The sequence below is a fragment of the Crinia signifera genome, chromosome 11 (assembly GCF_055691185.1).
Source record: "Crinia signifera chromosome 11, ASM5569118v1, whole genome shotgun sequence".
NCBI classification, from domain to species: Eukaryota; Metazoa; Chordata; class Amphibia; order Anura; family Myobatrachidae; genus Crinia; species Crinia signifera.
The window spans coordinates 60745397-60762515 of record NC_139227.1 but is presented as its reverse complement, the minus strand read 5'-3'; the positions used below and the strand labels follow the sequence as shown (position 1 = coordinate 60762515).

The 17119-nt window shown below is 43.1% G+C and overlaps 1 protein-coding gene across 3 annotated transcripts in view; it reads left to right on the top strand.

The window, feature by feature from the left end:
- Positions 1 to 17119, top strand: part of SPTBN2 (spectrin beta, non-erythrocytic 2) — a 268184-nt gene that overhangs the window by 56000 nt on the left and 195065 nt on the right. For all 3 annotated transcript variants that reach the window (XM_083165163.1, XM_083165165.1, XM_083165164.1), the window contains one exon: positions 16513 to 16761. In XM_083165163.1, coding sequence (XP_083021289.1) covers positions 16602 to 16761 — 160 coding nt within the window. In that variant the 5' untranslated portion in view covers positions 16513 to 16601. The remainder of the gene's footprint in view (positions 1 to 16512; positions 16762 to 17119) is intronic.

Sequence of the window (17119 nt, the reverse complement as noted above, 5' to 3'; positions counted from 1 at the left end):
CATCCAGCCCTTAGAACAAGTTAAATCTGAGTGGGACAGGTGTTTGGGGCTTGGGTTTGGTGATAGGTCACCAACTAATAAGATTAGAAAGGATATATATATATATATATATATATATATATATCTATATAGATATATATATATATATATATATATAAACAAGAGGGGGGTGGGCCGGCACTCCGCTGAAGGCAAAAAAGCTGGGTGCCTTCCCAGGAGAGAACAATGCAATCCAATATAGCAGCAGACGGATGGGTGGCACTCCCAGAAACAAACGACTCAAGAGCCCAAATCGTTTTGGGCTCTTGAGTCGTTTGTTTCTGGGAGTGCCACCCATCCGTCTGCTGCTATATATATATATATATATATATATATATATATATATAGACATTGGACGGGCTCTGCACACACTAAATTAACTGATAATAAATAGTGGAGATTTGGTTCATGAATTGATCAATATATATATATATATATATACTGTAGGTGGATGTTTGTTGTTTTTTTATATTGGTGGTGAGATGTGGATGTGAAAGTACATGTAGAGAAGTAAGTAAAAAATCTCATGAGGCAATGTGCACAGAGTGGTGAGTGTCAGGGAGATAATAGGAAGGTTGAAGTTTTGTAGAGATGGGAAACTCTGTAAGGGATTCTTTGGCAAAGTGGAAGAACTTGGAAGGAGTGCAGGAAAGTGGGAAAAATTAAAAAGTGCAATTCTAAAAGCAACAGAACTTTGTGTCAAAATAGTTAGGAAAAACACAAGAAAAAGAAAGCCATTGTGGTTTGCAAAAGAAGTAGCAAGTATTGTGAAAGCAAAAAAGTTGGCCTTTAAGAAATTTAAGCAGACGCAGAAGAATGAGGACAAAGAGGTGTATCTTGTTAGATAGAAGGAGGCTAAGAAGGTAATCAGATGTGCAAAAGCACAGGCTGAAGAGAAAATGGCCCAGTCAGTGGGTAAAGGGGGGAAAACTTTTTTTAGGTATATAAGTGAAAGGAGAAAAACAAAAAGTGGAATAATTAGACTGAAGACAGAGAGTGGAAGTTTTCTTGAGGGGGACAATGTAATAGCAGATAATATTAATAATTATTTCTGCTCAGTATTCACTGCTGAAAGAGAGGGGAAGGGGCCACAGTTAAGTTGCAAGTATAGTCAGAAAACTGAGGGAGAGACAAGTACATTTAGGGCCTTATTTTGGTTCACTCTTTCTGACAAAATCCTTCTTAGATGGACAAAACCATGTGCACTGCAGGGGAGCATATGCAAAATGTGCAGAGAGAGTTAGATTTGGGTGGGGTTTTATTTCAAAGTGAGATCTATATTGCAGTGCAAAAATAAAGCAGCCAGTATTTTCCCTGCACAGAAACAAAATTACTCACCAAAATCTAATTCTCTCTGCACATGTTACATCTGCCCCCCTGCAGTGCACATGGTTTTGTCCATCTAAGAAGTATTTTGTCAGAAAGAGTGAACCAAAATAAGGCCCTTACAGAGGAGAAAGTCCTCACAGAACTCTCAAAACTGAAAGTGGATAAATCAATGGGGCCAGATGGGATACATCCAAGGATACTAAAAGAGCTTAAAGGGGAGCTGGTAAAACCAATAACAGAATTATTCAACCAGTCACTAGCTACTGGAGTAATCCCAGAGGACTGGAAAACAGCGAATGTAGTCCCACTGCACAAAAGTGGAAGCAAGGAAGAGGTAAGCAACTATCGACCAGTGAGCCTTACATCAGTAGTAGGGAAATTGATGGAAACACTCTTAAAACAAAGAGTTATATATCTCAAAACCAGCAATTTACAGGATGCAAAACAGCATGGGTTTACTGGGGGAAGATCATGTCAAACAAATATTATTGACTTTTTTGACTGGGTGACTAAAGTAATAGATCAAGGTGGAGCTGTAGATGTAGCTTATCTAGACTTTAGTAAAGCTTTTGACACTGTCCCACATCGCAGACTGTTAAATAAACTTGAAAGCTTGGGATTGGATTCTAAGATAGTTGAATGGATAAGAGCGTGGTTGCAGGACAGAAAACAGAGAGTTGTAGTAAACGGAGTACAGTCAAAGGAGGGAAAGGTTACAAGTGGAGTACCCCAGGGATCTGTACTTGGACCAATGCTTTTTAATATCTTTATTGGTGATATTGCAAATGGAATTGAGGGTAAAATGTGCCTTTTTGCAGATGACACAAAGGTATGCAACAGGGTAGACACACCAGGAGGGGTAAAACAAATGATTGAGGATCTAGGTAGATTAGAGAAATGGTCAAGAGAATGGCAACTACAGTTTAATGCCAAAAAATGCAAAATCATGCACTTGGGTCTCAGAAATCCAAACACTCAATATAGTATAAATGGCACTATAATGGAAACTACTGAGGAAGAGAGGGATCTAGGTGTCACTATTTCAGGGGACTTAAAAGCAGGTAGGCAATGTAACAAAGCAATGAAGAAGGCAAGTCAGATGCTTGGTTGCATAGGGAGAGGTATCAGCAGTAGAAAGAAAGAAGTAATAATGCCACTGTATAGGTCATTGGTACGACCTCACCTAAAGTATTGTGTTCAGTTCTGGAGGCCATATCTCCAGAAGGATATAAATATATTAGAAACTGTACAAAGAAGAGCAAATAAAATGGTGCATGGCCTACATCACAAAACGTAACAGGAAAGACTAAAAGATCTTAATATGTATACTTTAGAGCAGAGAAGGGAAAGGGGGGACATGATAGAAACTTTCAAATATATCAAGGGTTTTAACAAGGTACAGGTGGGAGACATTCTTCACAGGAAGAGGAGCAACAGAACACGAGGACATGCACTGAAACTAGAGGGAGGAAGATTCAGGGGAAATGTGAGGAAGAATTTTTTCACAGAAAGAGTAGTAGATAAGTGGAATAGCCTACCATCAGAGGTGGTAGACGCAAATACAGTAGTACAATTTAAACATGCTTGGGATAAGCATATTGATATCCTTACAAAAAAATAAGGATCAAATATGGTTTGAGGTAACATGTTTAAAAAAAGGGGCAGACTAGATGGGCCAAGTGGTTCTTATCTGCCGTCAAATTCTATGTTTCTATGTTTCTAAGTTTGTAATGAAATGAGAAGTAGCAGTTTGGTGAGCATGATTTGTAGAGACAGGGTTAAGTAGATTTGATAAGTATAGTATAGTAATGAAGTGTAGTAAGTATTGGATTAGATAGATAGATTAGATATAATGATAATAAAAACCAGCCGATTTTTAGGAGCCTCTCAGCCATTCCGGGAGTGTAGGCAAGCTCAGGCAGGCCTGTGGAATGGTAGGGTAAGGGGGGTGCAGAAAAACTGGAAAGCATGTAAGAATGGAGACTGCGTTGCCGACCCTCAGTGTAAATGGGGGCAGATGACATAATCTCCAAGCACATAGGCCGCCGATCACCCCTTTGGGACCGCCTATCTTCGCGCTGGGGGCAAACCCAGCACCAAAGTAAGCTGCTGGGCTGCCCCCAACACCCAGCCCCTGTCCATAAGGTGAATGGATGTCGCACACAGTAATCCATTCACCTCCTCCCTGCCTCCGCTGCTGTCTGCAGAGTACAGCAAACAGCAGCGGAAGCTGTGTCCGCCCCCCCCCCCTCCCAACCTCCATGTTGCCCGCAGGACGCTTTAGTCTGGAGTTTGGGCTTCCCCCATTGCTGTAAACGGGAGCCGGGTTGGATGACCCGGCTTACCTGTTTACACTGCCCTCTACTCAGGTCCTGCCCATGTTCTACCCTGGTCAGGACCTGGGTAGAAGTCCTGTGTAAAGGGACACAGGTTAACCCTTTTTACACCGCCACTGACGCTGGTCCACGATGGAAAAACCCGGGTTTTTGCGGTGGCATAAAAGGGGTATAACTGTCCTGGTCCTGTGTAAGTAGTAATAACATATCCCTGCACAATTCACATGCAGTGTAGCACGGATTATTATCAGCCATGTGATGAGTTATTGAGATCTCTAGAGAATAGGGTGAAATAGCCAACATAACTAAAGCTGTGTACACACGCAGGGCCGGATTATAATGGAGGCACAACGGGTCAGTGCCCCTGGGCCCCCACTAGCTAGGGGCCCCCTGTGGTTGGCATGTATTTAACCCCTTCACGACATTTGACGTATATATACGTCATGGTCGGGAAGTACTTCCCGACACATGACGTATATATACGTCATGACTTCTAACTGTCACTGCGTCTAGAGACGCAGTGACAGTTAGGTGATGTCTGCTGTCCCTGACAGCAGACATCCCCCCTCGTCGCCCAGGGGGGGCAGGGGTGCCCCCCCCGGTCGGCGATCGCTGTGATTGGCTGTTCAAATCTGAACAGTCAATCACAGCGTTTCCTGTGTTACCGGCGGCTAAGCCGCTCGGTAACACAGAAAACGGTGGTGATCGGTGCAGCACCGATCACCACCGAGCGGCAGCACCCCCCTCCCACCCGCCGGGCACTCACCCGGCAGCGGCAGCAGCTCCCCCGGCTCCCCCGGTGCGCACACAGCGCTGCCCTCCTCCCCCCTCCCCCCCGCAGCAGCAGCAGCAGCAGCATCATGCTGCTAGAAAAGTTCAAATTAAATAAAAAAGAAGTTTTGCAAATGTATATGTATATATATATATATATATATATATATATATACACACACACATATATATATATATATATATATATATATATATATGTGTGTGTGTATATATATGTATATATACAGATGGGGCCGGGCTCATCTTTGCAGGGGATGGCGATGGCGTCGCCATCGCCATTCCCTGCTCCCGCGCCATCTGTGTGTCGGAAGGGGACGCGCGCGCACGAGGTGCGCGCGCGTCCCCTTCCGACGGTGCTGCCCTCGGTTGCCCGGTGCCCACACCGGGCGCCCGCACCCCCCCACAGCCTCCTCGGGTCCCCCCAGCCCCCCTCGAGCGGGAGGCGGACAGTATTGTGTCCGCCTCGCCGCCCGGATACTGAGACGCGCGTGCGTGGGGGACGCACGCGCGTCTCAGTCAGATGGCGCGCCGTGTTGCTGGCGGATCGCCAGCAGCATGCTGCTGGCGATTCGCCAGCAAGCATAAGGCCTGCGCTATCTGTATATATATATATATATACACACACATATATATATATATATATATATATATGTGTGTGTGTGTGTGTGTGTGTGTGTGTATACCGCACCGATCACCAACGATCGCCAGCCCCCCCCCCCTCCCACCCGGCAGCCCCCCTCCCTCCCACCCACCCGGCTGCCGCAGCGCCAGCACCCCTCCCACCCCCCCGCCAGCCGCAGCGCCAGCCCCCCTCCCAAAGCTGGTGACCAAAATGGGGTCACTTGTGGGGGGGTTCCACTGTATTGGTGCTTCGGGGGTCTTGCTAATGCGACATAGCACCCACCATTCATTCCACCACCAAAAATCACTCCTTCCCTTCTGAGTCCTGCCATGCACCCAACTGGTATTTTTTGGTCACATGTGAGGCATTGCCGTACTCGGGAGAAATTGGGGCACAGATTTTGGGGTGCTTTGTCTCCTTCATTCCTTGTGAAAATTAAAAATTTTGAGCCAGAACTGCATTTTTGTGTAAAAAATTAAATTTTTTTACACAAAAATGCAGATCTGGCTCAAAATTTTTCATTTTCACAAGGAATGAAGGAGACAAAGCACCCCAAAATCTGTGCCCCAATTTCTCCCGGGTACGGCAATGCCTCACATGTGACCAAAAAATACCAGTTGGGTGCATGGCAGGACTCAGAAGGGAAGGAGTGATTTTTGGATTTTGCAGCACAGATTCTGGTTGAATGACCCCCGAAACACCCATACAGTGGAACCCCCCCACAAGTGACCCCATTTTGCAAACTACACCCCTCAGGGAATTCATCTAGGGGTATAGAGTACATTTCAAACCCCCCGAGGTTTCACCAATTTTGATACAACTGAGCTGTGAAAATGAAAAATTAATTTTTTTCATTTTCACTACCCAGTTGTACCACAATTGGTGAAACCTCGGGGGGTTTGAAATGTACTCTATACCCCTAGATGAATTCCCTGAGGGGTGTAGTTTGCAAAATGGGGTCACTTGTGGGGGGGTTCCTAACTTTTAGCATCTTATGGTGCCTAGAAACCTACATGGTGCCTAAAAAATAATCTCATAAAAAGGAGGCTCCAAAATCAAGTAGGTGCTCCTTCTATTATGAAGCCTGTGGTTTGGTCACCGTGCACACTAGGGCCACATATAGGATATTTATGAAAACCAAAGAATTGGAGGAATCAATTTTTAGTCACATTTCTCTAGTAAAATGTACTGTATTTGTTAGAAAAATGTATTAAAATTGAAACTCTGCAAAAAAAAAGAAATTTTGAAATTTCACCTACACTTTGTTTTAATTCCTGTGAAACACCTAAAGGGTTAACAAACTTCCAAAATGCTGTTTTGAATACTGTGAGGGGTGCAGTTTTTGAAATGGCATCATTTATGGGGGTGTCTCACATACAAGTCCCTCAAAGTCACATCAAAACTGACCTGGTCCCTAAAAAAATCAGAGTTTGACATTTTCTTGAAAATTTGAGAATTTGCTAGTCATATTTGAAGCCTCCTAGTGTCCAAAAAAATGAAAAGGGGGTTGAAATAATGATTGCAACATAAAGTAGACATATGGTCTTTGTTAGTTATTAACTATTTTGAGTGGTATGATTATTTGTCTCACAAGCAGAAAATGTGACATTTTGCATATTGCTAAATTTTCCATTTTTTCACGATATTTTGGTATTTTTCACAAAAAAACACAGACTGTATCGACCAAAATTTACCACTAACTTGAAGTACAATGTGTCACGAGAAAACAATCTCAAAATCACTGGGATAAGTAAAAGCAAAAAAAAGTTATCCCCACTTAAGTGAGACATGTCAGATTTGAAAAAAAGGGCTCTGTCATGAAGGCACAAACTGGCTCTGTCATGAAGGGGTTAAAAAAAAATATATATATATATATATATATATATATATTTTTTTTTAGCTAAAGGTTTTGTGCATGGGAGTGGGGTAGTGCTGCAGCTTCACCTATCTGGCAATGTGACAATGATTAATGGTGCTGAGCATCGGGAGCCATGATTGCACAAGTGTGCAGTGCATTACTGGGAGTTAACTAAGTCCCATGACACTTTAAACCAGAGGGCAGAGGCTGAGAGGTTTGTGCTGATCTCTAATTGGTGGAGCTCATTACATGCCCATGGAGAACAGCAGCAGCAGCTTAGTCATGGGAGGGTTTTTAATCAAAGGCAGCACTAGGACTGTGAGGTCTCCTACAGAGTAAGGTGCAGAGGAACAAACACAGGCTTTTCATATGGTATGTATTTATGTGTATGTGTGTGTGTGTAATATATATATATATATATATATATATATATATATATGCAGTTACCCATTGAACAAGTTTATACTGACTTTACTCTGTGTTTTGACAGTGTAATATTCTCCCATGCAGTGTGCGGCCAGTAATGACAAGTGCAAGGGGGACCCCCTGGCTAAAGTACCCCGGGCCCCCCGAAGGCTTAATCTGGCACTGTACACACGGTACACTTACCTAATGGTAGCTGGTCGGAGGAGCATGATCCTCTGACCAGCAACTTCCCCTGCCTCTTCTCCTGGCAGTGTGTCATTCACCAGCGACCATCTCTGGTCGCTGATGAAAACGGAAAACACTGAGCAATACATTGCTAGCAATATATTGTCAGCGATCATATTGCTCCGTGTGTACACAGCTTAACATTATCGGCCAAAAATAGCATTATGTGATATACTAAATATACATCACAGCTGTTTCAGAATTGAAAAATAAAATATATCTTGTTAGAGTTGAACTATAATAACCTAAGCAGGCAAGCTATATACAAGATGGCCGATTGTTGTACTGCTTTTTTCTAGTTCTCTGCTAAATGAAGTATTATAGTAGTTTTTATCGCAGAAAAACATATGTGATTGTTATTAAATAGGAAGGTAACAACTCTTTTAGCTATGTCCTCCTCTTTTCCTTTTACCTCACTCATTCTCCAGATGAAATAATTGAAGAGTTGTTAATTAGGTCACATGGCAGGAAAAGCTAATTAGGGTAGGCAAAAATAGGATGTTAATTAGGGTGGAAATGAACAACTTGTGACAACTGAGGTCATTGTCACACAGAGACACAAGGGACGTGTAATTCCCATCCCATTTACCTCTTGTTTCTGAATATATAGCTACAGTATTTGGGATTATTACTTCCCAATATACAGACACCAGAACACAGAACTCTAGTGTATCCCCTATTACTCTGTCATTGCAATACACAAAACTGTCACCATCTCATGGCGCTTAAATATCAGAATTACAACTTGCCACGTCCTCTTGACACTCCACCAGCAGAATAATAACCATGTGACTCCTACGCAGGCCACACTATATACTGACCTTTTATTTCCTGGTCACATGGACCTTTAACCTTTAACACCAGACACATAACCAGGGATTAAATTGTGTATGTGGGGGTGTGTGTGTGTGTGTGGGGGGGGTGACTGAGCTTTACCACATGTAATAGTGATGGAGAATTAGTTCAACCTCTACCATACATCCCAACATGACCCTCTCCAGGAGGGATTCAATGCTCTGCTTCTGAACTTCCCTCTTGATGTATGATTACCACCACCTGTGTTGAAACACCTTTCTCATCAATTAACCTGTTCAACACAAGTGATAGTAAGCATACATGAGAGGGAAGCCCAGGAACAGAGCATTGTGTCCCTTCTGGATAGGGTCATGTTGGGAGGTATGCTCTACATTGGCCCAACAGAGTAATTCTAACACAGGGTTGCCTACCTGACCCTCTCCTTCAGGGAGAAAATGCTCTGTTCCTGGACTTCCCTTGTAATGTATGATTACCATCACCTGTGGTGAGCTACTTAATTGATAAGGAAGGTGTTTCACCACAGGTGATGGTAATCCTACATTAACAGGGAAGCCCAGGAACAGAGCATTTTCTCCCTGAAGGAGAGGGTCAGATAGGCAACCATGTTCTAAAAACAATAATGTGCAGGGTGCTAGTAGTCCAAGATACCACTTAGCAATCTGCACCTTCCGGCGCTTGATTAATGCAGTAAACACCAAAGATCAATGAATTGATGGAAAGTAATTCGAGACCACTGCTGCTGCAAGTGTCACTATGAGTCTGCTTGGGACTCACAATAATAAAAGATAAAGAAGAAGGAAGGTGGGACACTATTGCACTGCTCAGTGGAAATGTATTAATGAAATTGTGAATAGAAATGAACTCCTTGCTGAATAAAATGCGACACACTGTAAATTTAAAGTTTTATACAAAGATGCATAGATTCAAACAATACATGAATAAAAACAATTCATACACATGGAAAAAACGTTTGCACATTGGATCCATATAGTGATTTACACCATAAACAGTCGCTGACTGATAGTAACTCAAAGTTAATGAAAAATTGCCAAGCTGGTTAGTAAAGCAATCAAAGGTTGAGAAGCCGATACAAGCTGTAGTAATGTTAGTTTGTTAGGAGCGGCATCCGGCCAAATTAGCATGTAGGTGATCCACGCAGAGAGTCAGTAGGCCACAAGGTGCACAAATGGGGTTAGGTTAGCTCACCCTCCGGTTCAGATGTTAATTTGCAGAATTGTAGGGGAGCCCGTTGGATGGGGGGCTCTAACCCGTGGAGTGTTGGCCGCGGTCACAGCAGCAGTTGGCGTCTGAATGGGATAGTCAGGTGGCTTATGGGCGCTGCTGTAGATGGTGTACAAACGGCAATCACCCGGCATGCGTCTGCACGTGGAGGGGAGACCAGGCGGTACGTCAGCTGTGAGTAGGGATCCAGTGATGCAAGCGTGTGGCGGAAGTACGTAGACGTGTTTCGTCTCCTTAACAACCAGGGACTTTTTCAAGACTGATACTGGCTTCCAATTGTGTGTGCTATTTAAAGGCAGAATCTGCTGTGTTTCAATTAGTCAATTATTCAATTACTCATTTCTGGTAATAGAAGAAACAGTGGGCCAAATGTAATAGGGTGAGAGTTTCAGAAAGTGAGAGATTTTGGGAGACTTTTCCCATGTTTTTTAAAGCAGCAATCAATTACACGGCAAAATCAGGTTGATTTTGCCATGTAATTGATTGCTGCTTTAAAAAACATGGGAACACTCTCCCAAAATCTCTCACTTTCTGAAACTCTCACCCTATTGCATTTGGCCCAGTGTTTCCAGTGATAAGGGCATTCATTTTAAATAAATCAATAATATAATAAAACATCGTACAATATACAATGTCACAGGATTCTTTGTATACATAATAATCTTAGTTGTCTATTCAGGCACATCTATAATGAATAAACTCAAAATAGAAATGGTAACAGTCAGATGACTTATTATACCGATAAATTGTTTGATAACTGTCAGGAAAAGGGAAAGACGTAGAGAACTATTTTGACTTAAAATTCGCTTTTTTTAAATCTAAATAATATATGAAGTATAATTAGATATATCCAAAAGATACATACAGATAAAAATAAAAATTGTATTAATAATACAGGTTGAGTATCCCTTATCCAAAATGCTCGGGACCAGGAGAATTTTGGATAACGGATTATTCTGTATTTCGGAATATTTTAATATTTCAATGATGTATTTTGAAGTATCTTGCATTTATGCTGTATACACACATAAAATACACACAAATATATTTTATTACCACATAAAATACACACAAATATATTTTATTTGTTCAAAAAACAAGGTTTCAAAACGTGAAACAAAATTTGTGTACTATCTCAGCACTGAATTTGAATGCCAAGCAATCATTGTCTTGCACATATATAGTGCCAGTTACATATCATGCCCCCAGTGATGCTGTTACAAATGTCCCCAGTGAGTTTTTAGCAAAAAAAATTTTTTTTTTTACTTTCTGGAATGTCTGGTTTTCGGAATAATTCGGATAATGGATATTTGGATACGGGATACTCGACCTGTAATAGGAGTAAGGGTAATATTATTAATAAAAATGAATATATGGATGAGAAGGAATGAATTTAAAAATATAACTAAAGATCGAGTAGAACAGTTTAAGGTGCTTACTAGTTGCGGAATTTAATCCTTCATCAGAGTACAAAGAACAAAGTGAAATGACTTACCTATAAAGGTTTCCCACCCCCGTGCACAAGAACATCAGGTACTGCATAGACCGGCACCGGCAACAGGTGATGACGTCACTATGACTCACACCGTGTCCACCTAGACGCGTCGCCATGGTAACCTGTACATAAACCAAACAGAAACCCATGGAAACCAGAACGTGGCTACGCATTGCGTATGAATGTATGACCCATTTCAATGTAACAATATGAAACATAATGAAGGCTCCACAGACAAGGGAAGGGAATTTAGACAGACAAGGTAACTTTAAATACTATAACAATGTAACAGCGTGCAATATTTCAGTGCACGACTTAATGCAAAAAAGGGGAGTAACTGTTGTCAAAGACAAGGAATAGGGAGAAGAATTGACAGACAAGGGTATCAATACTTGCTGCGGCATGTCTAAATGATGTATGACTGATGACATAATAATGATATCAAGTAACACAGACAGGGAGCGGGGAAAATCACAGACAAGGATGCAGAAGGGGCTAAACGCAAGGTAAAGGATTATGCATAATGAATGACAATGAAAACTTGAAAAAGATGAAAAATGTTAGTGTCGACACACATGTCGATAGATCATAAGAAGCAGTTCAAGGACAGGTATTCGTTAAGCCCTGAAGGGGCGATGGTGTTAAGATGAAATATCCAGGCCGCTTCGCGTTGTAGTAGTAGTTTTCCACGATCCCCTCCTCTTGGCTGGGCTGCAACCTGATCTACCATCCAATATCGGAGTGATGGTAGGGTATGCTTGAAGTCTTTGAAGTGGCTTGCCACTGGCTGGTCTGAGACCGCACCTTCCAACGTCAGTTTGATTGAGGAGCGATGTGCTGCCATTCTTTCCTTAAAGGAACGAGTAGTTTTGCCAATATAGATGAGCCCGCACGGGCAACGGATGGCATACACAACGAATCTGCTGGAACATTTGAGTACTTGGTGAACTTTGATATGGCAACCTGTTTGCGGATGTTAGGTTTGTGTGAGTTATTTTGTTTCTGTGCAGGGTAAATACTGGCTGCATTATTTTTACACTGCAATTTAGATTTCAGTTTCAACACACCCCACCCAAATGTAATTCTCTTTGCACAGGTTACATCTGCTCCACCTGCAGTGCACATGGTTTTGCCCATTTTAAGAACAAATTTGTACTGAGCTCAGATCAGAATAAGGCCCATTGTGTGGGGGGACCCAATTCTTTTTCTGGCACAGGGCACCAACATGTTTCGTTATTGCACTGCTGCTACTGGGCACATGGTGTGACACTAACACTACAGACATTTTTTTCAGGGTCTGTATTCGGTACTTGCTGTCTTTTTGTAAAATATGGGAGGGCGCAAATTTATAGTTTGCAGGAGGGCGCTGAACACCCTAGCACCGGCCCTGGATGTTCAGAGATGAGTGGCTGTGAAAGAATAAGATCTTTTTAAATTTCAAACATAAACGCATTGCCGTATGTCGGTGCCACGCAACTGCCCATGGCACAGCCTTTGAGCTGTAAAAAGAATTCACCGTTAAATAGAAAGTAATTACGTGTAAGCGTAAGTTTGAGAAGCTTAAGGTAAAAGTTTACATCAGGTCCAGTGTATTTGTTGCTGTTAGAAATGAGTCTGCTTGTGGCTGCCAGCCCTCGATCGTGGGGTATATTGGTGTATAAACTCACCACGTCGAGGGTGCAGAGACTGCTGTCAGGGGGCAACTGTGGCAATGTTTGTAGCTGTAAGATAAAGCTAGTAGTGTCCTTGAGGTAGGAGGCCTGTTCCCGAACCACTGGCTGCAGGAAGACGTCGAGGTATTGTGAGACCGAGTGGTACAGTGAGCCACGGGCAGAAATGATCCGTCTACCTGGCGGGGAGCTGGCGTTTTTATGTAGCTTGGGGAGGGTGTAGAGTAATGGAATGATTGGCATGGCAACTTGCAGCGCATCCTTACACCGCTGCGGGATAATGTTGTTGGAGACTGCTTCCGATAGTATGCACTCCAATTCTCTTTTGAAGCCTTGGGTGGGATCATGGTCCAATTTGCGATACACACTGGCATCCGACAATTGGGTGTAGATTTCTTGTTTGTAAAAGTCTAAATCAAGGATAACCACCGCTCCCCCCTTGTCCGCCAGACGTATGATGATATCTTGGTATGAGCTCAAGTTTTTTACTGCATTCAATTCTGCGGTCAATCACATTGTAGCTCAGCACTTAAATACTGACTAGCCGGGCCAGACTGGCAGTCAGTACAATGTTGTCCACCTGATAGCATCTCCGTGAATCTTCGACAATTCCTGCAGCTCTCCGCTGCAGCCTGACTCCAAATCCTCCGGGTGAAGTCTGCCCTTGCCCCTGCGGCCAATCACATTGTAGCTCAGCACTTAAATACTGACTAGCCAGGCCAGACCAGCAGTCAGTACAATGTTGTCCACCTGATAGCATCTCCCTGCATCTTCGACAATTCCTGCAGCTCTCCAATGCAGCCTGACTCCAAATCCTCTGGGTGAAGTCTGCCCTTCGTTTACTCCTGCTGGTCGTCCACTGCTTATTCACATTCTACCACGGAACCTCCATCGCCGCCTAAAGGGATTCATGGACATAAGGTTAAACATGTTGAATTCCTATAGGAACAGGAGAATGCGCTTATATGCTGGGGAAACCCAGCATATAAGCGCATTCTCCTGTTCCTATAGGAATTTAACATATTTTTCTGTATATTTCCACGGTTAATCCATGGGCATACGCAGCTTTTTGTACTGACACTAGTACAATTTTTGAGAATTGCAGCTAAACAATAACTACCAGTATTAAATTAAATAATAATATACATATACTATCTATATATATATATATATATTTTTTTTTTTTCCTGTGTATGGTAAATTAGCGCCCAATCTTCCCCTGTCTTTCAGGGGTTATCCAGTTGTTTCACATAAGGTTAAACACCCCAAAGGTGTCATCTTCTTCCCTCTGATCCTGACGGTCATTATCCGTGGCCAGTTTCCCTGGTGTCCTCGCAGCCACGACCTCATTCAGCAAACCTCATCTCATTGACTTCATCTTATTCAAATTCCTTCATTTAATATCTTCAGTCATCGTTATCTTCAAATCCTTGGTGCTTGGCTTGGCACTTGGATATCATAGATATGAAAGATTAGAAAGAAATTTGGGACAATGTTTCTTTTAGTTCAATTTGTGTCAAAATGAAGCAAAATATTTATAAATAACTTTATTGGTGATATAATGTACCTTCTTGTCTAAAAGCTGTATTCCCTGACACTTTGTATATATGCTAAAGAGGATGTGGGGTTGAAGGTGCATTTTAAAAAAAAATGGAGATTTCTTACCAAATCTCCCACTTCTGAATCTCTCATCCTAATCATTTCCCCCCTATGTGTTTAAACAAGAACCTTAGACAGGGTTAACATATGATGTGACATAGGGCCTTATTCAGATTTCATTGGTACTGCGCGCATTCGCACGCAGTACCGATGTTGTGCGTCTGCGCATGCGCAGGCGTGTTTCTGCGCATGTGCAGGCGCATGGTGCGTGCACCCATGGCGACCTTTCGGGTCGCCGGGTGCACACACCCATGGCAGCGAGGGGGGGGGCGGAGATGGGCGGGGAGCGCCGGGCTGCCCCATTACCATATGGGAATGCCCAGCGTTCCATGGGCGTTTCCATGAGAACGCTGGGCGTTCTCATGGTAATAAGGCAGTGACGCGGGTGTGTGGGCCGGGTAGCTGAAACATCCATTCGCTGCTGTGCGGGCGAAGCCGCACTTTGCTGGGGCGGCGGGGGGGCGTGCGTTCCCCGGGCGGGGTTTGGTGGACTCGCAAGGCTGCGAATTCGCAGCCTTGCGAATCAACCTGAATAACCCCCATAGTGTATTGCTCCGACAGATGTGGCTGGACTGTCGAATCCACCAGGCAACTATTACACTATAGTACATGGTGGAAAGTTATGCACTATTATATCTATGAACATGGGGAAAGCATACCTCCCAACTGTCCCGCTAAACGCGGGAACGTCCCGATATTTGGGGACATTCCCGCGTCCCTCCCGCGGCCGGCAGTGTCCTGCTGCGGGGGGCAGTTGGGAGTCCCCCCCAATATCACAGAATAGATGCTGTGCGCATGCGCACAGCGTCTATTCGCGGCTGAAAACGAGGGCGCGGCTTAATTTGCATAATCCGTGCCCTAATTTGCATACGCCAACCCCCTTTTCGGGTGCTGCGAGTGTCCCTATTCTAGTCTTCAAAAGTTGGGAGGTATGGGAAAGGGAAAAAAAGGGGGGGGGGAACCTAGCTCCACTAATTTATTTGGAAAAAGAATGATATGAGCATATGAATTATCCACAATACTTATGGCAACGTGTCTCAGCATGGATCATGTGTGTGGGGGTGTTAATCCATTATTATAGCTGCAAGAATTGCAGTGTGTATGGATAAGCGACAGCAGAGGTAAATATTACAGTGCATATAGTACATTTTTGGAATACATATGAAAGAACAGGCCAATGTTTTACCTCACAGCTGTCAAATTGTAACATAAAGTGGATTTTCAGTATTAAGGGGAAATTTAGCATTGTAGCTGTTCTCTGTGGTCAGAAATAAATCCACATTTCCCTTGTATTCATTCTTATGCATGTATGCCATCTCCTATCCATCAGCTGATTACAGTAGCTGTCCTCGTGACCAGTATGTCTTTGTACCAGTCGTAGCTTTGGTGCATATGTTCACCACTGAATACCTTCTAATTCTGTGTACATGCCAACAATGTGCCCATTAAACACTTATCCTATGTCAGTACCCAGAAAAGGCATCTGAGATGCTCCCTAGTTACCCATAATTACTCTAGCTGGCATATGCAGGCTGCAGCTGCAGCATATCTCATACAAATGTATAGGTCTAAATCAGGCATGTCCAACCTGCAGCCCTCCAGCTGTTGTGAAACTACACATCCCAGCATGCCTTGCCATAGTTTTAGCATTCCCTAATACAGTGGTGTCAAACTCATGGCCTTCCAGCTGTTGTGGAACTACACGTCCCAGCATGCCCTGCCACAGATTTTATACAATGGATTTCTAAAACTGGCAAGGCATGCTGGGACGTATAGTTGCACAACAACTGGAGGGCCATGAGTTTGACACCACTGCCCTAATATCAAAACTGTGGCAAGACCTTCTGGGATGTGTAGTTTCACAATAGCTGGAGGACCGCAGGTTGGACATGCCTGGTCTAAATACTTATGTTTGTTGAAGTCTATTTTCCTCATGTAAGTTTACTATATCAGCATTGTAAGTACACTATTACACTAATACTATATTTCTTATTTCTTTTCAGGTTGATGCATCATTATCCTTGATAACAGCCTCCATACTGAGTGGACGGCATACATTTTTGCATTCACTTTTGATACTGTCACCGCAACAATGAGCAGCCCACTATCACCAACGGATTATGATAGTTTAGAGATACAACAGCAATATAATGATATCAATAACCGCTGGGATCTGGCCAATGATGATGATTGGGACAATGAAAATAGCTCTGCACGTCTGTTTGAGAGATCCAGAATCAAAGCACTTGCAGGTGAGAACAAAACTGGGGATCAATACTAGGGGTAAAAATGTCTACATAAGGCTAGATTATTATTGTCCTAGGTCAGTGATGGCTAACCTTGACACTCCAGTTGTTGTTGAACTACACATCCCAGCATGTCCTGCATTAGTTTTAGCGTGACCAAATAGTAAAACTGTAGCAGGGCATGCTGGGATGTGTAGTTCAACAGCTGGAGTGTCAAGGTTAGCAATCACTGTCCTATGTGTTTATATTCATGCTGTTGTTACATTGATTGGGATTGCCCACGTGGATCAACCTGTAAAAATCAGAAATGAGTTGCGATTTATACACTATGATAAAATGACACAAAATGCAAGATGTGAGTTAG